Source organism: Ixodes scapularis, unplaced genomic scaffold (genome assembly GCF_016920785.2).
Source record: "Ixodes scapularis isolate PalLabHiFi unplaced genomic scaffold, ASM1692078v2 PGA_scaffold3__209_contigs__length_174095766, whole genome shotgun sequence".
NCBI classification, from domain to species: domain Eukaryota; kingdom Metazoa; phylum Arthropoda; class Arachnida; order Ixodida; family Ixodidae; genus Ixodes; species Ixodes scapularis.
Genome location: NW_024609868.1, coordinates 126,450,153 through 126,475,015, shown reverse-complemented (window position 1 = coordinate 126,475,015; position 24,863 = coordinate 126,450,153). Strand labels below are relative to the sequence as shown.

The 24,863-nt window shown below is 44.9% G+C and overlaps 1 protein-coding gene across 1 annotated transcript; it reads right to left on the bottom strand.

Annotated features, from left to right (window-relative positions):
• On the bottom strand, nucleotides 1-24,352 carry LOC115324771 (eukaryotic translation initiation factor 4E-binding protein 1). Its single transcript, XM_029985401.3, has 3 exons — nucleotides 23,982-24,352; nucleotides 7,446-7,640; nucleotides 1-1,278 (listed from the first exon to the last, which is right to left on the bottom strand). The coding sequence occupies exons 1-3, from the start codon at nucleotides 24,121-24,123 to the stop codon at nucleotides 1,238-1,240; spliced, it is 378 nt and encodes a 125-aa protein (XP_029841261.2). The 5' UTR covers nucleotides 24,124-24,352; the 3' UTR covers nucleotides 1-1,237.
• Nucleotides 24,353-24,863: the final 511 nt, after the last annotated feature.

The window sequence follows — 24,863 nt, the reverse complement described above, 5'->3', positions numbered from 1 at the left end:
TTGAGTGTCCCAATTTTTTACTTTTTATTTATTTTACCAATGTTTTTTACCCACGCATCTTCGCATTTAACAACAGCCTTCCCGACACATCCATTGCATACTTCAAGAGTGGCTCGGAAATAAGCCGACAACAGATTCCAAAATGTTCGCTCATACTCGAAAAAAAGAAAAGTGCTCCAATCTGGAGCATGCAACAACAAACTTGCTTTTGTTCTCCCCAAACTATGCTAACGACACCTGTCAGCAAAACAGTCAACAAAAATTCACAACTCTCGTTGCCTTTCGCTCGCCCTCTTTAACTAAAAACTCCAACAAAATTGCGTCCAGAATTCTTCGCGTCCAACACCGTAACAGCAATGAAACAAAAACTTAAAACCACGCCAGAGAAGACTTTTCCTTCTTTAGAACAAAAACAAAGACGCGCACTAAGCTTCGACGCAATTGGGTGCGTCTGCCCCAATAAAACTCTCCCCTCCCAAACTCGCCAGAATGGGAGAGGATGTGGGGAGGATCTCAAATCTGGAGAGGACTGCAACACAGTCCCGCCTTTCTGGAAGTGTCTGTGCAGGTTGCCACCTCCTAAGAATTCAACCAGCCCCGTTCGCAAGCACGGGGAACATACTTCGTCGGAGACTCCTGGTTCCGCCCGCCAACAAACGTTCTCTGTTGTTGGTCCACGACACCAACGACCAGCCCCACAGGGCAAACGCCCAACCAACGTCGCTTGCAGTAGAAGTGGCTTCCGGAAGCACAGTTACACTCCGGAGCGCCGCACATCAACAAACATTCGTTTACCGACCGACGACAACACCAGAGTGTCACAAAAGTTGCTTACAAACTTTGCCGTGTCCGCGAGCGGCGTTGGTTGGACGTTTGGAAGTGGGCCACAAAGCACAACGAGACGTTGCCGGCACACCTGCAACCGGAGTGGGTCGAACGCTTGCCTGGCGGTGAGCAGACATTAGAAAAAGCCCGAGCGAGCAAATCAAACAAATAAAAATTAAAAAAAAAACAATGGAGGTTAGGCGACTTGTTTCATGTCGGGAAGTCAATTATAAAAAGAGCTAGGTGCCGCGACCCTTGAGGAGAGGGCCTTGGAAAGCTGAGCGTCCCCCGTGTCCCCTCGAGATGGCCTCTCTTGGGTGTCTTCTCAAAAAATGGCTTGGCCGGCCCCGGAAGGCGTGAGGGGTCGAGAGGGGGCAGCGGCCGCGGCATGTCCCCTTGGCACTTGGTCGGACTAGATGTCCATCGCAAACTGTGGCTCGTCCCCGGAACCCTCTGCAAAGCAGACGACGGGAAGGAAACGCCATTCTGATCTCTCCGCACGAGGGACAGATGCCGGCGCACTCCGTTGCTCAACATAGTGTGGCGGAGCAAAATGTGTGTCACGCAGTCAGCGGGACACTGGACCTCGGGTGTTGAAAACAGCCTTCCGTTAGAGACGGAACAAACCCACTAGAGTTTACACTTCCTCGGTAGTCACGCCATAGCGCTGGGTTTCCTACGTCCTCTACGAGGAGCCAGTGCAGGGCACGGATTAGAACGGGTGATGCATCGGCTGGGATTCGTGTTCCATCAATAAGTCCAAGCCAGACAATGACACAGCAATAGTCATGTGCGAACAGTGGATTTTGAGTTTGAAGCAAATTCAAAGCAAATAGCGGTTTTGGCAGAACATTTTCTAACCGAACATTGAATAGTTTCCCCAAGCCTTTTACTACTGTTGCACCATGCTTAAACGAAAACCCAGCTAAGCTCCTGAAAGTTGTTCCCAACTTCCACCTGTCCATTTATAAGCTCATTTTAAACTAACTTTATTTATGGATTGTGATCTCAAAAAGTCAGATGCCTTGGGATGGCAAGTAGACGATAGATATGACATAAAATTAAGCCTATGAAGATGCTTAGCTATACCTAATTGAGTGGATTTACAAACCTTGCTATTTGCAAATATTCTGCATTTAATCTCAAATTAAAAAAAAAAATTGCAAATGATGAACGCAGGTTGTCAGGGCATCTCTGCCTAACATATACTCTTGTATAACAACCCCGGATTAATTAAAAAAATTTTACTGCTATGTAGATATCAGCCTTAACCCCTTAATGGTTTGTGAAGAGCTCAGCTCGTCACAAGTGATCGTCCATTTTCTGGTTTATGACGAGCTCGCCTTGTCACACCTTTTTTGGCGCAGTTTCCATGGTTTATGACGAGGTCAGCTCTTCAAACCATATTAAACCACATTGGTACAAATTTTGCTTAAAAACTTTTACAATTAAGGGGCTAATGTGGTTTGTGTTTGTTTTTAAATACACCAGGCATGCGTGCGCGTGCACCACCATGCTTCGAAAGCGTGGTTTTATCTCAAGCACATAATTGCAATGTTCATACTTTTCCAGGTTTCATTGCAGCGGGTTACTCCGTTCAGTGTGCTTCTTAACGTGCACCGGTACACTGCGGAAAAGCAACACCTGCGGAGCTTGCTTCCGCGGGTGTTACTTCTCTGCAGTGCACCGACTTCTCGGTAAGAAACGCACGCTCAACGGGACTAATCCGCTACGATCGACACTGAAAAATATTAATATCGCAGTTTATTTATTTATTTGAAAGTACTGTTAGCCCCCTCTTCATTGCCATTGAAGAGAGAGTCCAAGTGACTAAAATATGTGCAATTATGAATGCAAGAAATCCCGTCGATATTCATCTCAAAGCGAATATCGAATAGCATATTATTCGAAATTTTGAATATTCACACAACACCATACAGCACTCATATCGAATCTGCGCCTCGCACTGGCCTCTTCTAGGTACATTGAAGACCAAGCATTATGGCCTTGTTATCGAAAGGTGTTGCTACAGTCCTGTGCTGACAAGCACACGACACTGTAGTGTCCCTGCTGAAAAGCATAAACAACCCCCCTATCCTGTCATTTTCTTTCTTCCAGTTTTTCCTATATTTTGTAGCTATGGAAACATAAAACATTAGTAAAATATCAGATTTCTGACTATGAAATTGAATTTCTCATTGAAAACATCAATTATGAAGAACCAGAAGCAAATTAAACAGGGGGGGGGGCCGGGGGTTATAACATTGAGAGCACAATCTGTCTATGAGGAATGGCATGCTGGAAAGCTGTAGATGAGCGATTTAATGTGAATATATGCCGTCAACACATACCTAGGTTATTTTGAGAACCAAACGGCATTGAAAGCCTGAGAAGACCTACCAGCACAAAATGCCATTCCCAGATTCACAAGAGTTGGTGCCTAAACCCCAACATACCACTGCAACTGGCAGAACTGTTTTTGCCTCTTGCCAAGGCAGTCCTGCATACATCCAAGATACCGTATTTTCCGGTCTATAGGTCGTGGTTTTTTAAACATTTTTCTTGGTGCATTTTATACAACAATGTGATTTATATCTTTTTTAATCCATGATGAAACATTTTTTTTATGCCGCATCTGATATTTTACAGTTTCCCGAAATGGCTTAATGTGGGTAGGCAAGACAGTGAAAATAAAGCTTTTACAGCATGTGATTGACGTTGCCTAATTAAACCATGGTTCCATATTCTTTTGCTTCAGTCCAGTAACACTGAAAAGCAAGTGGGCTGGTATACACGCATTACAGAAAATTTTCTCGTATCTTTCTTAGTTTTCGTTTGATGAGCAGCTTTTATCTACCATGCTCCAGCCGTGTTGCTAGATGTAAAAGGAAAGATTGCGGCTAGCCAATCTTTTAGCAGTACTGAACGAAGCGCGTCGAGATTTATCGATCTGCCTGCGCACTGATGCTCACGTCGTCTCCGCGACTTGGCCTAGGCTAGGCCTAGTGGTCCAAAGCTTGATTCACGAGTGTCTGGCACGTTTAACTTCCATTTGCTCGGCATGTATACACTCGAATAAAGCAGACTACCTTTTCATTTTCTGCGTTTAGGTCCTTTTGCTGTAAAACACTCGATTGCCCTTGCCAGACAGCGCCGTGCTGTGGGCATTTCTCGTGAGTCGAAATGTCAAAGTTGTTGCACATCAAACGGTACGCGTGAACTAGCAGATTGTGCGAAACTCCCGATTTCGCGATACCGATGCGTGTAAAACGAAAAAAACTCATCGCGTGAACCATGCAAAGAGGTGCGACTTATACAAAGGTGTGACTTATATACCAACTTTTCTGCGAGAACGGCTCAATATACGGAAGTGTGACTTATACATGGGTACGACTTATAGTCCAGAAAATACAACACACTCCTATTGAAGCTTGCCAAGCACTGTGCTGGGATGTGACACAGGTGATTAGAATAAGTCCACCGAGTAATACTTATTCCCAGATTTCCCCAAACTCCGCCGTGTTTAGCCCAAATTCTACAACTGCAGCCAAAACACAATGTCATGCGGCAAAACTTGAAAGCATAGAGGTTATATAAACATAATAAATCTAGAGGAGAAAGATTTCAGCCGCATCGGAACGACGGACAAAGTGGCAGACACTGGTGGTCTGGGGAGGCCCAGGTTGCTGGCCACACTATAATAAAGACAGAGAAATGCCAGAATGCCACTTGCACGGTCACTATCTACTAGTCTTACTAATTAGTGCAAGCATGTGGTACTATTACTCCTGTTTGAAAAAATAAAAAAACAAACATGGGTGATGAGCATAGACAACCAATCTATTTCAGTCAGAAACAATGTTTAATTTTGGACAGAGAAACTAAGCGATACCTGGGTCACTGCACTCGATTTCTGTATCCAAAATTAAATATTGTTTATAACTGAAAAACAAAGAAAAAAGTAGTCAGTGTTTTTTGTTTTTGTTAAATACGTCACCTAGTCAATGTTACTACACTCGTGGACTGTGACTATGCAGTCAATGCTAGAGGAGAGAGTGTGTTTGCTTGCTTTGACTGTACTTTTCTCCTCTCTTTGGATCGCCACAGAAAGCCGTCCTCGAATACAGTACAATCCACTCGTAACAATAGTGAGAGATCCCGAAAATTCAATCGCTAAACCGATTATCGTACTATCAGGACAAGAAACTGACCGTTTCTAATCTAAAAATTCTAGAAATTGATCGTTATAAGCAGTACATCGTTATATGTGGCATCGTTATCAGTGGATTGCCTTGTACAGGCAGACAAGCTGGTTAATCGACATACTGAAACCCGAGACAGAGGCAAGAAAGGGCAAAACACAAAGTCTCAAGCTGCTGTGTTTTGTCCTTTTTTGGCTCAGTCTTGAGTTTTAATATGTCAATTAGTCTTTTTAGCTTTATCGTGCTGGAAAACATTGGTGTAGTGCATTAAACAAAAATTCAACAAGCACTCCAGCAACCGCTCACAGCAACACGAATGTGTTTATCCGATCACCTGCTTTCTTTCTACGCTTTTCTGTCGCTTTCTTCCTCTTTCTTGAGACCACCGATGTCGTTGCTCACGATGGCCACACTTCACTTCCGCCTTTACCGCCCCACACTTTTGAAGCGACCCTTGGAGGCCCGTAAAAGTGTTCAACAAACCAGGCTGGTAAATATGGGAGCAGAGCATAGCAAATCAGAAGTGTTCAAATCGATGGCTCCAAGAGAAAGAACGACAATGACGGCGATGGAAAAGCAAAGGAAGATAGCTGATGAAAGGTTAGGCTAGGCGCATTCGTTCTGCCGCGACAAGTTCACATGGTTCGACTGCTTGTCAACTTTATTTCTTTTTATGCAATTTGCAACGCCAGTGTTTCCTTCCAAGATAAGGCTATACTCTGTTTCACGATAACTTGGCAAACTGTGGAGGCTGCGGCTCCCGCAACCCAATAAGGACGCTGAAGCAAGGCATGTGATAACACTCCATGATCGAGGCCACTGGGGCCTCGTTACCGTCACAACAGAGCCCTCCGCAAAAACAAAATAGTTCTAGGCTACTTTTTCTTTTAACGGCAATTGAACTTGCGTGATTCCATCTATAACGAGAAGATATGAAGAATAAAGAATAAATAATCACAAATTTACGAGTTTCAATTATATTTAAACCAAAAAAATAATGCTACATCCGTATCAGATTGATTTTTTCGCCTTGTGGCACCGTGGCCGTTGACGACCGCAGCCCTGTAAATGGCCGTTCCCGCTCAAAACATCACACTGTGTCCTGGCATTAGCACCCATCACAGATTCGTGGCTAAATTGAGCGTATGGTAGTCTCACGAACTGTTCCGAAGTGCCGGCTATTATAGCGAATGGATATGTTGCTGCGGTGCATTTTCATCTGATATTGGTTAGTTTCGGAGCAGACGAATCTTGGCTAGCAGACGACTCTTGGCTAGCAGACGACTCTTGGCTAACGGACGACTCTTGGCTCACAGACGACAGCCGGTCTCTCCGGGCCTTGCACCTCGCATCTGGCGTGATGACAAATGCTCCCGTGACGTCAGGTCACGTGCCTTGCTCCGACGCTTTTATTGGGTTGTGGGGCCCTAGCCTCCACAGTTGGCCAAGTTATTGTGAAACGGAGGACAGAAAAGACGAGATACGAACCTTGCAAAATATATCTTGCTGCTCCTTGTGCATGTGGTAACGGTTTTCTTCACTAAAAAATTTTACTACTGCCATATTTTCGTACAGCTTTATGCATGTTAATATATATATATATTTTTTTAACATTTTATACCTTAACTGGTATGGCTTTCACTGAAGAGCCAGAGTATTCTAAAACAAATAAATTAATATAAAAAAAAATCTGCAGTTGTATTCTGACCTATCGATCAAACTGTCATACACAGAATTGTGTTTTATAAGGAACGTAGCAGGTGTGAACCTATCTCAACCGTCAGGGCACGTGACGCCGTGTCTAGCGTCACCACAACCTCCCTTCGTACAGTTTTTGTTTTCTTCTTCTTCTTGTTTCTAAGCTTTCACAGCTGGTAAAGTCTAGTTGAAACATCTCACTCCTCGAAGTCCTCTCCACTGTCTCTTCTGTTTTTATTTTTTTTTTACAGTCGCGTTGTGCAGTTAGCAGAGCTTGGGGCACAAGTGTTTGGCAGCCGGTCATTTGTTTTAAACCATGGCACGTTTCACTTTACAAGGCTAAATTACAGTTAGCTTCACTAAGAATGCAATTCTGCATTAAAAGTCGCCAGCAATCTGGTCCAACTGGGACCACAAACGTCCGCCCCTTCACTCTACCGTACTGAGGTGACCCAAATGCATGGAGGCTGGTGGATTTTATCACCCGAAAAAGTACTTGTTGTTGGGCTAGCTCTTGATGAACGTTTTGAACCATGGTTAAAAGCACTAAAAAGACAAACACGAGGGAGAGGACAAACGTGAGCACCCATGCTAGTCCTCTCTTTTATGTCTGCCTTTTTAGTGCTTTTGAGCATGGTTCAAAACTTATTCCCTAGGTTTACTATGAGAACTCCATGTGAGAAATGAGCAGAAGAGAGATTGCCCCCCGGGGCCACCCACCGGGCTTGGAGGGGGGCTTGGCGGGCGAGGCGGTGCCGTTTTCCACGGGCTTCTGTGGCTGTGCGGCCAGCTTGGACTCTGGGCTGCAGGACACCGTCACCCCCGGGATGAGTGGCAGGTTCTTGGGTGGCGTGCGCGCCACGGGCGAGTTGCGCATCTGCATCAGGAAGCTCCGGTCGTAGATGATGCGAGAGCCTGCGACACACGGGCAGTTTCGTTAGCACGGAATGTACTCTACGGGAGGAGTAGAGAGCCTAGATTTCAGAGAGGGAGCCACTCAAACCACGGAGAGCATCTAAAATTTAATGGCAGCCTCCTGCACAGATTTATCGAAATGATGTTAAAGCTTTAGAAATTCGCACCGGCCTACCGTAAAGATCCTGCCGTGCAGCGGTGCTTCATTTATTATACAATCACATATATTAAAGGGACCATGAAACAATTTTAGACCAAATTTTACTGACTGCATATTGTTCGTGGATTAAAAAGAAAACTAGCACGTGAGATAAGAAAAATTAAATCTTAACTTTTGGCATTAAATTTTGGCCAATAAAAGCGACTATATTTTACACTCTCTCCCTCGAACGCTCGCAACGAAGCTGAGCGTATGAACTGTGGAATAATAAAGGAGTTGTGGCAAAACTTTTTGTGTAATGGGGAGCAGCTTGCACAACCTAGCAAAAGTAACCGCAACATCCACAGTGGCAAAGTAATTTTTTCCCTTTTTCTGAGCACATCAGTCGAATTTAGCTTCCCTATTGGATGCGAGTTGTGCGTAACTCAAACTGTGCTCACAAACGATGAAATCGTCGACATATACCCTCGACGGAAATGCCCGAGTTCAACACCCAGTTGCATAAGTCACAGTGTCAACGAGAGCATGAGAGGTTCCTCCACGAGCAATTCCATTAGGAATTTATATTACTTTTGTCTTTAGCGTTTTGTGCTCGCAGTCAAAAGGTGAACCTATCATTCCGTGCCGAGTGAATCGCCACTCCTCCGCGGCCGGTTCCGGCACCAAACTGCTACAGCCTTCGTCGGACGAGTGCTCGTTTTGCCACATGGGCGTGCCGGCGTACGGAGCAAGGCCTATACCTTCACTATACTGAAATATTTTAAGCTGCACTTCACTCAGCTGCAATCTATTTATAGCCATGGCACTGATCGCACAAGCGTAACGGACCAACGAGCCTCATGAAGCAATTGGCGTTTGTGGAAACCTCAGTAGGCGACGTCATTTCGACGTCCTTGTGTCGAAACGTTGATGCAAAAACACTGTTTCGACGCAATGCTTTGCTTAACTGATGTGGCTACTTCGCTCAGCTCGAAGAACTTCCGTTTCTGGTAGAAAGGCATACTTTACATCACAGCCACGTGACTGAACATGTTGGTGGCCGAGTCCGGTCGAGACGAGGAGGAAACAAGACGCAAGCTTTTATCTTTTTTTCTTTTTTTTTTGTGCATAATTGGAGGCAACAAAACGAAAACGCATTTGTGCTCTGGGTTTCATGAACATTAGCGATATTGTCACAGTTTGGCACAAATGGCGCAGCAATCTCATCACTGCCAATCTCGGCCCTACATGGGATCGAAGTAGATCGCTTAGATAGTCCAGTCCACAGGCTTTGAGCTAGGTAAACACCGAGCACTGTGGAAAAGAAGCAGGACAATGTAACCCCTACCCCTAGCCAACATTGTTCGCTACGAAGGAGTGTCACGAAGAACCATCATGCGGATATCACGAAAACATAAATTAATTTAGCATTACTTAATAACCCGGAAATAAATAATTAAGAAAGAGAAACATATGCATCCCATCAGAGGAATTGAACCCACGCCCTCTCGATTTGCAACCAGCTTTTCTACCTCTGCACCAGATGGATGTGAACGAGAGCACTTACAGCTGCTACAATGAGCAAAGTGCATAGGCAGAATTCAAAGTGGAGAGTAAAAAAAAAAATTGAAAAATAAAGTTCTCTCCAACCTGTACCACACGAGGTACAACAGGTTTAAGCCAATTAATAAAAATTAAAAAAGATTGCACTAAGCAATATTACGTCAGAAACTTTTACATAAGCGCAGCTGCGGCAGCGCCGCTCTCGGTGTATTGAGGCGGTTCCGACAAGACAAACAAATGCAGACCGTTCATGGTGTCTGCCAAATTTCTTTTATCAAATTCCTCAACTTTCCCCGAAAGTTTTGCTCGAATCCCCCCACCATTACAAAAGAAATGGGTGAGGATCGGGTTGCACTGGCTGTTTGGGTTATTTTCATCTAACTCGGCGAATCCAGCGATGGCTCACGCTGCACGGCAATGCCTCGGGCAATAGCCACTCAACATGAAGGACGCCCACGCCGTTGAATGTTACACCCTCCAGCTTCATTGCATGTCACTGCGCCGCCCATGTCGGTCGTTTTCCCCGACTTAACCGCTTTTCTGGAGATTCGCCCTGACGATCCCTCGACTTTTCCAGATGCTTTGAAGCTCCCCGACAGTTACAGGTCTTCCAGTCTTCCAGTTCTGAACATGCATCTCGAGCTCAGAAAGCTCACGAATAAACAAACGCCAGATGCAACTCAAAATACACTGCATGTCCCGTCTTTCCCCAATTTGTTCCCGGGAGTAAGATACATTCCCCAGATCTGAACTTGTGCACGAACCATTGGCACTTTCTCGGGCTTCCTTGCAGTCATACTATGTTCCTGCAATATTTCTGAAAAATGTGTTTGTTTCTACTTGTTAAGAAACGTGAAGTGTGATATATTGCTTATTCAGACACTTTCGCGCAATTTTATAAAAAAGATGCAGTGTCCCATTAAAAAGAAAAAGCTAAAGCCTTTATTAAAAAAACTGAGTTAGCTGTGACTTTATATAATTTTTTTTCCTCCCAAGTTCAACTACACACTTAAATTGGGCAGAAGTAAACATGAGCCACTTTTATTTTGTAGCGATTGCCGCAGGAAATGCCAAGAGCGTCATGCCGCCTGTTATCTGTCAAAGATTCCAAAATACAGCATCTATTATCTCCCTCTCTCTCTTTCTCTCTCTCTCTGTGCCAAAGGCATCACGACGGCATCGTTGGCATTTCCGGGAGCCAGCTTAGAGACGGAAGTGTTGCCACATGACGCCGCCGACGATGTCCTTTCCGCTAGTTTTCCTATCTGCTCCCCTATACTCTCGTGTACACAGCGTGCGGCGGTGGGCCAAGCTGTGGCGAATGTAGGTTGCTCCTTCCAATAGCACTGGAAGACAAGGCCTGTCCATTATGTCACCGTTAGGGCATACCCGAGCCACTCCGAGGGGCAAGCGCGCCAAAGCTCCATTTACGAGAGTCGCTGCACGGTGCGCTGGCGGCGACGCTGACAAAAGCTAGGCGGCGCTGCACAGATTCACTAGTGACGACGTTTGGGGAGGAAAGGCCTCATCTTCTAGGTGGTGGTGCACTACTTGTGAAGTCTAAGCAAAACTTAACATACAGACGATTTTGACAATGCCTACGTTCAAGCCTTCACACTTTCTAGATGTAAAAAATCCTCATCAGCCTGTCTTTAAACGAAAGTCTGGACGACACGGAGGATATCTCAAGATTTTCCAGGTGGCTGCATTCTCCGTTTACAAAAACATTTTGTCGCAAAATAGAAAGGCAATCGCCGAAACCACAACTAATGATGATACAACGTTTCAGCCAAATTAAACGCAGTCATCTATGGAAGTCTGAAATGTTACGCGGACGTTTCCGCCTTCTTCCAACGTGCAGGCGGTGCAGACACCGAGCAACGACCAACCATCAATCTTTATGTCTTCGCAGTGACCAGGCATAGGGCCAATTTAATGAATGCAAAAAGAGGACAGCAAGCATACCGACGCTACAACAATGCCGATTTTCATCCGGCGTTCGCTTATGGTCTCCAGCATCGCAAATGTTGAAGGAAGTACTACAATGGTTTTGGTCTGCTAGACACCTTAAACACTCATTTCACAAGGAATCCTGATAAAAATGCCTAGCACTGCGGGTTTCACTCGATTTAGCACCGAATAACGGTTAAGTGTCGAGCTTGTTGGTAGTGATCTTTATTAGTGCAATAGGTTTATTTATGTAATAGGTTTATCATGCTCAACTTTGGACTCTAAATAGGAAAAACTTTACACTAATACACCGTTGGTAGTCGGCTGTTTGTCCTTTCCTGTCCTTCCTTTCTTCGTGTTCAAGTTTAATTCTAAAGTCCAAGCTGACATATTTAAGAGTTAGTACCGAAGATTTTTCTCTTTACTTCACTAAAGTTCAATACCTTATTGCACGTGGTTTTTAGCTCCAACTTCTGCTGTTGTTTCTTTCTCTCTCTCTCTCTCTCATCTCATTGCTTTTTTCTCGCTGCCCCTCCTCCTTTTTTCTTTTTCTTCCTTCCCCAGCCCCGGAACTGGCCATCCTGTTATGCTTCCTCTTCGCATCTCTTCTTGCAACACTCACACACAAAACAACTCGGTGTGGTTCTGAATTATCCGAGCGCACAATGTGCTACCACATGTTCTAGACCAAAATATTTGCTAAAATTCCTTATGGTAAATTATGCGGAGAGCAAGTCGTCTGCTTCTAGTACGGGAGTTGCGGGGACATCAGAACAATGCAAAGCTCAACGTCATTTTTTTTAAAAATTAGCTAATAAGGGCTTGGCATCCTGACATCGCTGCAAACCCTCAGCAAGAAGCAGGCGAACTTGCACTCTGCATGGCCATTTTTTTCCTCATGTGTATATTCAGTATTAAGGCTGGTTTAAACATACTGTGCAGCGCTAAGACAACACTAAGAACAGCACTGACTTGAACCTAACTAAACACTGGTAAAGCACTTGTACCATCAGGGCTTAAAGTCTGGGGGGTCTCAAGGGGTCTCGGACCCCCCACTGATTTTAACGGATGGTCTAAGGCCCCCCTCCACAGCCCCAGCATAAGTGAAATCAAAAGCATATCTTGCAATAAAATAGCTAAAATAACTAAAATTTAAATTGTATTTTTTTATACACTAATTTTTTTTTTTTTTGCAAAATCAATTCAGAAGGTGGCAATTATTACGATCGAAAAAACGAGTGGCAAGAAAAAATAATAAATTTGGCTTTTATACCCGATTTTGCTAAAATAAATGCCACAGCGGCCCTTGACATGATTTGATGGTTTCACACGAGATTAGCCCGTAGGAAAGGGACATTTTTTTTCTTTGTCTGTTTTCCTTAAAGGAATGCTGAACCGAAATTTGGATTCCACAAAACACGGCAGCAAAAGCATGCAACAGGATGGTACAAAAACCAAAATATCACTCATACAGCGATATCTCGAACGGATGACCGTATTTTTCAAGAAAAGGAGGCTCATTTGACAGGTTTGTTTATGTCATGTTTCTCCGAGAAGGAGAGGGAACGGCCTTGCATCTTCTCCGTCTCTACGCCTTGAGGGAGCGAAGCAAAGAGAGGAGGAAACAAAATATCTTGACGTCATGTGCCTCGTCGGCCTCATTCAATCTCGACCTCTTTTTTCCAAAAATATGGTTGTCCATTCGAGATACCGCCTCACGAGTAGTGCTGTACAGATTGTAGCGTCCCGCCTACAGCTCCTGCACTGTTTTTCTGAAATCCAAATTTCGGTTCACCATCCCTTTAAAGGGCCCCTGAAATGAAAGAGAGATTTTTTTTTTTTTTTTAACAGCCCGGTTGGGACACACGAAAAAAAATAATTTTATGTGAAAAATTTTTTTTTTTTGGAGGGCAATATTGATGGCGAGAGATTTATTTGAAATTTTGCACGCAAAGTCCATGACGTCACGGGTCATTCTGGAATGACCATGTCAATTGCAAAGGCGAAGCCGATCCACCTCTCCTCCATGCGCCCGAAATGCTGAGAGAAAAAACAAGTGGAAAGGAGGTGACTGCCAACTAAATCGCGTTTTGCTATTCAAAATTGCTCCAATTTTTTTTTTTTGATCAAATTATTTTTTTTGACACATGTCCCAACCAGACGGTTTAAAAAAAAATATTTTTTTTTTTTCTTTTTAGGGGCTTTTTAAAGGCCGACATACAGCCTCGGTTTTCTGCAGGGAGGATAATCCTCTTAGCGCTCCCCCTCTCCTAATTGCAAGGGGAGCCAAGTTGGGGCAAGGTAAAAAGTGGAGAGGATATAGGAAAGGAGGAGGCGGGCAGAAGGGGAAAGCACAAAGCATACGTCGACCTTTAAAGTAAACTTATTCTTCCCTATTTCTGCTAAAAAATATTTTGCCATTTAATTGCGCCTCTGCGGAAAAGTTAGTGTCGTTTGGAAATGATGGCAATGACGACGGGTGAACAAGTGTTACACAAGTTAAATATTAAAGTAAAGGCATAAATGTCTTGGCAATATTTTGGCTCTTTAATAAAGACACTTTACAAGACACTGCTACATTTATTAACAATATTTACGTCAAATGGATGATTCTGATCAATCATCCCAAGCCAAGATAAAGGAGAAGCAGATCCAATCTTTGTGTTCTGCTTCGTCCCACAGAGGTCTGTGAGGAGGCCCTGACTCTGCCTTGCTGGATCACAAGGATTCTGTTGTCTCATACAGCTATATGCTGAAACTAACGTAGGCTCTATCTTTCCCTGCTAACCAGGACAGCATTGAACTTACTGACTTTGTTGCAGTTTTTTGTCAATTCACTGCTGCGCTAATCTTGATACAGATCAACCTAAACTGCAAGGCTAAGTCCACCCTATTATTTTTGTTTTTTGCAATGTGGCAATGCAGTCAACTCAAGGGGAGAGGGTGCACCAACCCCCCCACTGTACACGCACTTTCCTCTTCTCTTCGGATTGCCACAGAAAGCTGACCGCGAGTATAGTAAGGCTAATGCCAATTTAAAAAGGGGCCATGAAATGAATTTTGGGCTGGGATAAATGAATTTAGATTGGGATTTTACTAATAGCATATCGCTTAGTGCAGGGGTCTCAAACACGCGTCCTGCGACTCGCTAATATGCGGCCCGCAGGCAACCGGCTACAAGTCCCGGCTCCCATGTCTCGAGAGCTAGAAATTGCACACGCTATAGTAATCTCATATCATTGATTACTTTTTGCTCGAAAAGTAGCCCTGCTCTTTAAACATACTTACATAGTTTATACTTATATGTGTTCATTTGCCCTTTGTTTCGCTTTATATTTTGCTTCCCAGCTTTATGTAATGTACAACAATTATGCTACTAGGCTGTAAGCGCAAGCCATATGTTGAAAAAAAAATATTGGGGAGTATGTTTACACAGCCTAGAACTTGTTCTGCCTCAACGGGCAACGAGTCTATCAGCACAATCAAATGAGTTTGAGATCGCTGGTTTAGTGGGACAAAAGAAAGAGGGTAAGAATTCAAAAGCTTGCCTCTTCGGTACGAAAATCTGACAACTTAGTGGACTATTTTGTTCCTCCTTTCCTTTGAATACTCTCCGCCATTTCACTGCGACACATCCACAGTACCTAAAGCACGTCGCCCGTCCCCGGTACTGCGTCACTGTGCACTCTCACTATACTCCGTTCACTTCTAAGCCGACAGAGTGTGGTGGGAGCTACGTGCTTGCTGGACCAATCCTCTCTTTTATCACCTGACCCCATTCTCTGCGCGTGAGAGTGCATAAAAGGGCGTGGTCACATGTCAAAAGATACAAGTGTGAGTGGCCAAACAAGATACTTCTGTCCGTATTTCGAGCTAATCTTCTAGGGGAAGAGTGGCAACCTGTGGGTACACAAAGGAAGGTCCAAGTGAGAGGGGAGTTCCTCCTTTCCCTTCTCCTGAACTGCTTGCGGTACTCTCGCCTCGGCACCTTTGGTAACGCTGCGTGATTTGTGAGTTGATGATAAAGCTAACAAGTAAGAAGTTAAAAAAATCATTTAATGACCTTTTTAATACTGAAACTGCCAATATGTTTTTAGGAGCAGAGAGTTTAAACATATCAAACGGTATACCAGATAGTTCAGTAACTCAATATCTTTGAAAATTAAAAATAGCTCATATAAATTTATTCTACTACACAAATGAAAAAAAAGAAAAAAGAAAGCTCGAGGTACATATAAGCATTTCTCATGAGTTGTGAATGCGAAAGCATGCACGTCATTCCTCCGCTCCCTTATTTTGTCTGCAGCGTATTTGTGTCGACGGCACAGCGCGCCCTCTCCTCGCTGCTCTGACCTTGGATGCTCAGTGTTAACGGTGCGCTGACGGGCACGCAGCGCCATGGGGTGAGCGGTCGTTGAAACTGACGTGCAGCGGCCAGTGGGAGCCTCGTCACTGTGCGCCAGCCAATGGCACCGAAGCCGAAATCCATCAGTTTGGGATCAGGGAAACTAGGTGCCGTTGTCTAGGCTTTCCGTGTGGTTTCATAGCTGGGAGCTGGCTTCGCCTGGAGAAAGGATTTAAAGTGCCGCTTGGTGCGCTTCAAGCTGATGACATCGGCTCGCTCCATAGGACAGTTAATGCTTTCGCAATAAAAAAACACTTATCTATTGTACTGGTTCTTCAACATGTCTCCAAATATATCGGGACCTCGCCTGAGTGTCAACAAGAAATGTTAACCATGTGCAGTCACCAAAGCCTAACCTTCGTGTGGTTTCATAGCTGGGAGCTAGCTTCACCTGGAGAAAGGATTTAAAATGCCGTTTGGCGCGCTTCAAACTGATGACATCGGCTCGCTTCATAGGACAAATAATGCTTTCGCAATAAAAAAACACTTATCTATTGTACTGGTTCTTCAACATGTCTCCAAATATACCAGGACCTTGCCTGAGTGTCAACAAGAAATGTAAACCATGTGCAGTCACCAAAGCCTAACCCATTACAAGATATAGAGGCAGTTGCGCAAAATAGCTCATGCCTGTCTGAGCTACACCTCACCCCTGCACTTATGATTTCACTTGCTTCCTTGCAACGGTTACAATCGTGAAAGAACTGGCACAATAGAGCCTTATTCCCCTGTACAAGAAAAAGTGTAAGCAATTTCCATTAAAAAATAAGTAAACAGAGCTCACTTGCTGGTTCCATTTGCCAAGCTAGGTAATTTAAATACCTTATTGCTAGAGCCCTGCACAGATAACACTTTGAATATCCACATCCAATCCGCATCCGCAGACTTTGTATCTGCATCCGAACCGCATCTGCAAGCTTTTTACATTATTGTATCCGTATCCGATCCGCATCTATGTATCCGTATCCGAACCGGATCCGCAAAATATGGAACCACATCCGACTTACAATCTAGGCACTCATCGTATATCGGAACATCAAGCATGAATGAAACGATAAAAAAAAAAAAATACAAATTGCACTTTTTAAGTTGTTTGCTTATCTTTTTACAAAGAAATCTTCGGGTCACCATTCAAAGGGGATGTCATTTTATCATTATCAGTTTCATTGTATTTATATTAAAAGCGTTCAGCCTTCCCGAGACACTGCGCGTCAAAAGAAAAATTATCTCAGTTGTGTGATTGTCCCAGGAGTATGCGACACTCTGCCCGAAAAAAGTCTTCCGCTCTTTCCCTGCCAAAATACTAGCTTTCTCGAGACGATTGATGCCTTGCATTCTTTACTTTTTCTATAGACAGCATTTTTGACATGATGGATTGCACTAACTGAAACAATCTTCAGTGAGAATCGGATCTTTCTTAGGATCCCTATCGTTTCTTCGTAACGCATCTTGTGGAAATACGTTTTGTGGACAACTTTTCATGGACATACATTTCATAGACACATGGTTCGTCGACGCTGTACATTTTGTGGGCATATGCCCCTGTGACATCTTGTCGACAACGCATTTCTTCACTAAGCCGCTAAAAGCTAGCGCGCGATTCACTAAGGCGTGCTTAACCAAGCCATGCCCCCTCCCTTCTGTAATCCAGGCGAGACACAAACAGTTTGTTACGAAAATAGCAGGGTTGTGTGTGACGAAACGTCTCAGGTTTTTCCATGAACTGCCCGGTGGCATTCAGTCGACGAACTGAATGCCACCAGGCAAAAATTTACATCCGGATCTGCGGACATCCGCATCCGCAGCCCCTGACACCCGGATCCGATCCGCAACTCGCCAAAATTTGTCTAATTTTTATCCGCATCTGCCAGTTTACTGCAGATATCCGCGGGTATTCGCGGATATGCAGGGCTCTACTTATTGCTATTGTTTCTGTCAATCACAATTTAGCGACATTATTTGTTTATTTGCCTAGGGCAAGTTATGAGATCAAAAACAGATCTTTGACCTCACTATAAACTTTGCAATGTGACACAGTGCAAGTCATAAAGTGAAAACATTTATTTCTAGCTTTGTCATTTATCTAGATCCTGCAGAACACAGTGATGGGCTATTCGAGCACTATGAGAAAAGGCAGCTGCACAAGCTGTCTTCTGAGTGTAGTGCTAAATGTTTATTTGGAACCAGGGTGGGGAATAAAATCAAGATGATTTAAATCATGATTTAAGTTGTGATTTAAATAAGACATGTTTTACTATGACGATTTAAAGGGATACTTCAACGAAATATGAAATATACCTTTCGTGTTCAGAAATAGGCTGAATATGATTTCCAACATCGGTAAATGACAATCGCATGTTCGTATTTTGAGCCTGATGGCTGTATTTTTCGTTATAAAGGGCCCACTCTGGCAAGCGCTCGAAGAGTAGCCAGCGGAGAGCATGCGATATCCGGCTAAATCGTGACGTAGGTTGATGTCTACAAGATGTCCTAGCTGTTTCAGCCACCGAAGCGACCGAAGCACGCCAGCGATCGGGCCATCGCAACTAACCCCAAAGCTGTTTTTGTACGAATTTTGAGTGACGGGATAATATTTTATCATCTTGTAGAGGGACAATAGCGACTTCTGGAACACATAAAAGAGATTTTCGGGGGGAGGGGAGTTCCTCCTTCAGCTCTTCTCTCGTCGTGGCCGGAAGCAAGACAGTTATCGTCACTACCTGTCAAGGTTCCTAGACAAGCATTACAAACGAGGTGTTAGCGACATCCACCAGGTGCTCTTTGCTAATCGTTTAATTTGTTTTCGTGTCTTTTTCAACAAGAGATTGGTGTGTCTGATGTGATACTGCTTCCTTGAACACGAATAGACCAAGAAAGAAGTGCCAAAATTTCTTTGTAGTATCCCTTTAAATCAAATATTTCCCTCAAAAATAACTAGGAAAGTTTTTTTTTTTGTTTTTTTATTTACTGTTTGTCTATTATATAATGCTTTTTATGTGCATTTGTTTTGAACTAAAATCAAAGAATCATAGAGAAAAAATAAATATTCATATTACGCTGAACAAATCGGAGCATTGGGCTTTCTTTTTACCTTCCACTTTGTTTACCTGTTACATAAGCCCTATTGCGAGCAAATCAGAACGTGAAAGAAATGAAAACTTGAACAGTCACGTATTATTGCAAGCAAATTAGAACGCGAAAGAGAAGCAAATAAAGCTTTTAGCCAACTAAAAAATCATGCGGTTTTTGTTCTAGTTCGGCAGATTTACATATATTAAAAGTTACTTAAAGGGGCCCTGCAAGGACTTTTTACTGGTTTTTAATTTGCGCTGAACCTGAGCGCACTGGACGTTATAACTTAGTGAAATTTTTATTTTCTCGAAATTCACTTTATTTTAAAAGTTATAGGCAAATTAGAATTATAAAAACCAAGCAAAAAATAACCTCCCCCATGACGTCCTTGGTTGCTTGAGCGGCCGTGAATTAGAGGAGGGGTAGTGGGCTCATCGCGAGCGCTCACGCCTGCTGCACTCCGTGTCGACAGCGCGAGAGGGCACCACTAACTCATGTTCTGGATAGGCTGTATGCGGCGGGCAGCCAGAGCGGCTCTCATTGCATTTGCTGCGCGATTAAAGACTAATTCGGCATGACACTTCATTGGCCACAAACGACAGCAAACACGGGGTAAAGATCAGTTCAGAATGGGAGCCACTTCGCGCTGCCATACCGCGAAACGGCCAAACCGCAAGGCAAAACTTCTCGCCGAAGGCCTTCGGAACGCTCGGAGCCGGTCGGATCCTCCAGTCCGTAAATGACCACAGCGCCGCCGCATACATCCGGGACCTTTCCGTGTCGGCGGCTGATCCCACTACTCTTTTCTAGTATGCGTCGCCTTTTCCACCGCTTGGTGGCGGGCATGTCGACGGGTCATTTCTTGTTTCCGTACTTTATAAACTGCATTCGTTTCTTTTCGGATCTAAAATACTGAACAAAAACTACTTTTGTAAATAATTGAAACAGTTCGCGCCGCTTATATTTTGTATTTCGACTAAAAAGAACCTTTTAGCGGCTCTGACCAGTAGTAAGCCCAGGACCTAAGACGTCACATTTTGCACACTTTCGGTACCGCGGGTCGCCCCCGTCGGTGAAGGAGGTTTCCGCCTCGTCCGGTTAAAATATGACGCACTAATATTTAGTTACTCTCTCCGTGCCCGCTGGCTTGCCCGAACCCCAAGAAGCGTGGGAACCGCAAAAAAGGTAGATGCTTAAATATGATTGCAGGGCCCCTTTAAACTATACCTTAAATTTACAGTAATTCTTTTTTCCAGATTGTTATAAGTGATTGGATGGATAGATCAATCAATCTGCCATGTTTAGGAATACATGCAGAGATAAAGAATTATTATATTCTAGCTAGAGTGATTTAAATCAAATTAATCGTTTTTAGCAGATTTAAAAAGTTGCTATTTTTTTCCATTTTGTTTGGAACACTATTTGGTGTAAAAGCAGCATTAACCTCAAGACCTAATCTGTGACTAAAGGTATCTAAATCGTGCGGGTGCAACTCCAGTGCATACAGCCGATGAAAGAGAAAAGAACATGCGAAGATGCCAACAGCAGTGCACCAAGCCTTCCGGAACTACTGCAGCAGAAAACGTGACCTCACCCTCATTTTGATGCTCGAGCCTTTCAGGTCACATATTGGTGAGCCTTTCACCAATGGGTGAGCTGCAGCTGTTAGTGGGCACTTTAAATAAACAAATAAAGACATCCCAAGAAGGCAGCATCACGGTGAATTGTATCTGTTACAATCAATGTCAACTTGGTAGCACTAGTGTGCAATATGCTGGAAAGAAATTTGTTTTAAATGTTGCTTTTTGGTGGATTTTGTTTTTTTCCCTAATTTAAGAAAAACAAATAATTGGTGTGCATTTATGTGCACTTTCTATCTTATAATATCCAACATCTAAAGACTGAAAATGCAAGTTACAGGCTCAGACATGAAACACTTCCTACTAAGTACGATATTTAAAAATGTTTTTCCTTAGATAATCCGCACCCACTGCCGAGTAAGCACATGAAAAAGTCTCATATGCAGCCTATCTTTACAAAATCTTGCTTTGTTAGTTCACAAAAAAGCTTGTATTATGCATAAATCATCATTAAAATACCGCAATTCACGAAATGTGTCATATCTTGTCATAATGAATGATCTTAGGGTAGCCTGCACCCTAAGATCGTTTATTCAAATTTTACGCTTTCAAACATGCATAGTCCATGGACTATGACTGGAAAATATGGTAACACATGTTTAACCCGCATGAGGCACACACTACAGAAAGCATTTCAGAGTCGCTGGACAAGCGAAACAAAATTTCACATTAGTGTGGCATTGAACGTCACTCCCACTTCTTGGTACAATGATACAAAACTCACACAGGGGTCGTTCCCATATGGTCTGCAACTCTACAACTCGCCCATGGCATGCAACTCATGAAAATACACTTTGTGATTGAAGACCACGCCTCGAAAGTAGCTCCATTAAATATTTTGTCAAAATGTTGTTAATGCTGAACCGCTTCAATACACCAGCAGCCAATAAACTTTTTTCCAGTTTCAGTTATGGTTTAGTTTCCTGGAAAAGTTCTGCTCTTAAATGACTTTTGGTTTGGCTCGTGTCCCTGCGTAAGCCATTCTGTGCCCATTTCCATGGCTAGATATCTAAAGCAATAGACCCTTGCCAGCTTCAAGGTTCATCATGTCCAATGATTGGATGTCCAAACAATGCCCAACAGAAGGAATCTCCGTGGGGGGACGTTCTCAAGGAGGTTTCTGTCCAGCATAGAGTACACGGTGCTGCAACCTTGTTGTGAACCTGGCATGCATTCCCAAAGCAAATACAAAAGAGATCATCTAAATTTTTTGCATTTTAGTTTACTCCAATAATTAACCTGAGGTTTGTAAGGATACTTCACAAAAAAGGTATCTCATACAAGCTAACCGACTGTTACCGAAATTAGAGGAGGTGTGTTATATTTGCTCTCCGTAAAGGGGTTTTTACTAAGTGCAACATGAGAGAACACTGTGCAGTGCTGATTGTTGGGCAAATTGGTGCTGGATTTGAGAACACATGGCAGTGCTCGAAGACCAGGACAAAAGAAGAACTACAGGGGCAGCACTGCGCATCAACCTTCAACTGTAAAGGAAAAGAACTGGACACCGCTGTGCACTAAATTCCAGCTATGTGAAACAGTTGAAGGTTAGCAAACAGTGGAGTCCAGTTCTCCTTTTAACCTTGTCTTCAAGCACTACCGTGTATTCTCAAATTGACAAAACGAGTCAACGGAGTGACTTCAAGATTGCTGCCATTCCCAAACATAAGGTGTACTTAGGTGGAAGAAAGAGTAGTACGGTGACATGCTGAAATCTAAGACGGAGCTGTACGAGTCACATGCATCATCATGCAACACCTAATATGAATCGCATGTGTCCTCTTTTCGGTCCTCCGCCAATACGAGCTGCAACATGGCACAATGTGTGGCATGATCTATGCGGCACTGGGCGAGCAGTGTTACGAACAACCAACGTAAATGCTCCATAAAGGTGAATGAGCAACGAGGACGAGACCGAGGACAACCATGCAGACCGTTATTCAACTCTTCCAGGAGCCCAAGGGACGCCTTGCCAACTGTAGTGAACTCTGCACCGCGGGACATCTGTCACTCTCTTCTAACCCGTTGTGTATACCTGAATGCTCCATAACAGGAAGAAGTGGGACTGGTGGAAATCAAGCCCCCACAGTTTTATGCGTTTCCGGCCTGACCGTCCCTGGCTTCCAGCCAGACGTCTATCAGGCGAACAGAGGCCCCCCACCCACTCCCACAACTGGGAACACTTATTAAAGTTGTTTTCCACTGAGTCGGCACTCGTTGTTTTTCCAACTTTCTTTTTTTATTTGTTTGGAACGGTGCACGACTGCGAGCCAGCTGGATCCCCGCCCCCCTGTGCCTGTACGCCATTTCAATGACGCGCTTTTCTCACTCGCTTGTCCTTCTACAGTGTGCAATAGCATTGGTTTATTTATGAGGCCAATGTATAATGTATAACGTGCCTCGGGGGAAAATGTAACTAAAGTAAAAGAACGCGGTACGATTAGGACGACGTCGATCTGTCGGCGATTGCGGGGCTGGGCGCGATCGCTCGACGATTCGAAATGCTTGCCCCGGTCTGGAGTCTGCTCGAACGAAATGTGATAGCGTTCGACGGGTAGGGTTTGAGCTTCCGGCCCCGACTCGCGTGCAGGGTTGAAGAATGAGAAAATGCGGCGCACGGCGAGACAAACCAGGCCTCTGGACACGGGTAAAATACTGCGCGCTGTTGACACGAAAGCCGCACGATGCGGGGAAAGTTACGCAATCACCTGCGTCACTTTCTCCGACGCTAAACACGTTCCGTCAAAACTTTATCTGGGAGGAAAAAATAAAACCTTCGGTGGAGCAAGTCGGGTTCCTGCTCCTGCACACCGAGTATGGTCCCCCTACACGAACTACACCGTTCTTTTTGAGTTGTGCGAGCCGCGTGTACCCCCAACAGCCGTGGGCCTAAGGTAGCTGTAGCCCCGTGGTAGATTTCCACCGTGGCCCCCCCTTTCGCAGAAAGCGTCACAGTGTTGCGACAGCACCCCCCTCCACGAGTCCACAACGCGAGAACGCCCCGCGGGTGTAGAGCGAGCGCCCTGCTCCGTCTGCTCCGTGTCACGAACACAGGTGACGCTGACTCATAAGCAGCAGCGTCGGGAGCGAACAGACGGTCGCCGGGGCTTGAGTGCGGCGTTCAGAGGTCAGAGAGCGAGCTTCCGAGGGTCCCAGCCTGCCACTACCGTGGTGTTGGCACTACCCGTACCGACGAGCTCTCTCCGACCTCGTTTGCTCGCTCGCGCCCTGACCTTCAAGGAGCTCGCGCGAGACGGGGGGCCACGTGCTCGCGGCGGAGCGTTCGCCCGTCTGCTCTGTTCGCGTGACGCCGCGACGCCGCCGCGCCCGCCGACGACAACCCGTGACAAGGGGTGCTGCCGAAGGGGTTCGGCCACGGAAGTTCCGAGCGCTCGCAGGACTCATCTCGGAGACGGTGCATCTCGGACGGCCTGTCTATATTTGGAGGTCGAAGCGCGCAACAACACGGTCCCGCTCCTACGCGGAACATACGGTGCACTCGGGAAGCACGATGCGCGACAGCCAACGGCTGATCGGAAGCCCGCGTGCGATAAGAGGCGTGACAACAGTACCTCCGGGGGTCGTGGAGAAGATGGTGCCTCCGGGCGTGGAGCTGTAGTCGATGGGCAGCTGACTGGCGTCGTTGATGACAACGCGCCTCGTGGGTATGCTGCGGCTGCTGCTAATTTTGTGGTCGGGCGAGCGTGCGGCCATCGTTGTGCGTTGTGCTGGAAGTACCCGGGGTTGCGGGAACTGGCCAAAATCGAGTCGTACTTGGGATGCCTAGTGCGTCGTGGGCTACCGCTGGCTGCAGAACACACACTCGGGGGTCGAGCAGCCACTCGTACGAGCTCTCAAGCCTCAAGCCTTCCAAGGCGGACGCTCCGCTATTTGCTGCGCTTCGCTCGGCAGGCGGCAGATGGCAAGACGGTGGCGAGCACGTGACTTAATGTGAGCTCAAAACATAGATGGCGCAAGTAGCTGTACAATTCCAAAGAGCCGCATTTATTTCATGTATCGTGATGATCACGGCAGTTTCGTTGGTTTCGTTCGTTTGGGACGTTTGGGACTTGGAGTTGACGGGAAAAGGCACCGCACAGAAAGGGGAACTCAAACTCGGCGGAATTTGTGTTTCCCTGCCCGTGCCTTTTTCTAGACTCTAAAGCTTTTCATTTCTCTTGACTGCAATCTCGGGTAGTTTCACCGGTTTAATAATAACAATAATAACCATTATTTGCTCAGGAGAGGCGCGGCACCGCAGAAAGGCAAAATGCCCATACCATGGAGATGGTGATTATGTCATGAAGTAATATACAAAAAAATATAATTGATTTCCAGTGCACGCGTGTGCTCTTACTGTCTTGTCCCTAATTACTCGTTGCCACGCTGTGATGAACTATAAAAAAGTTTATGGGCGCGGTTTTCGAAAGCGCTTCACTGACTCATGCGCCGCA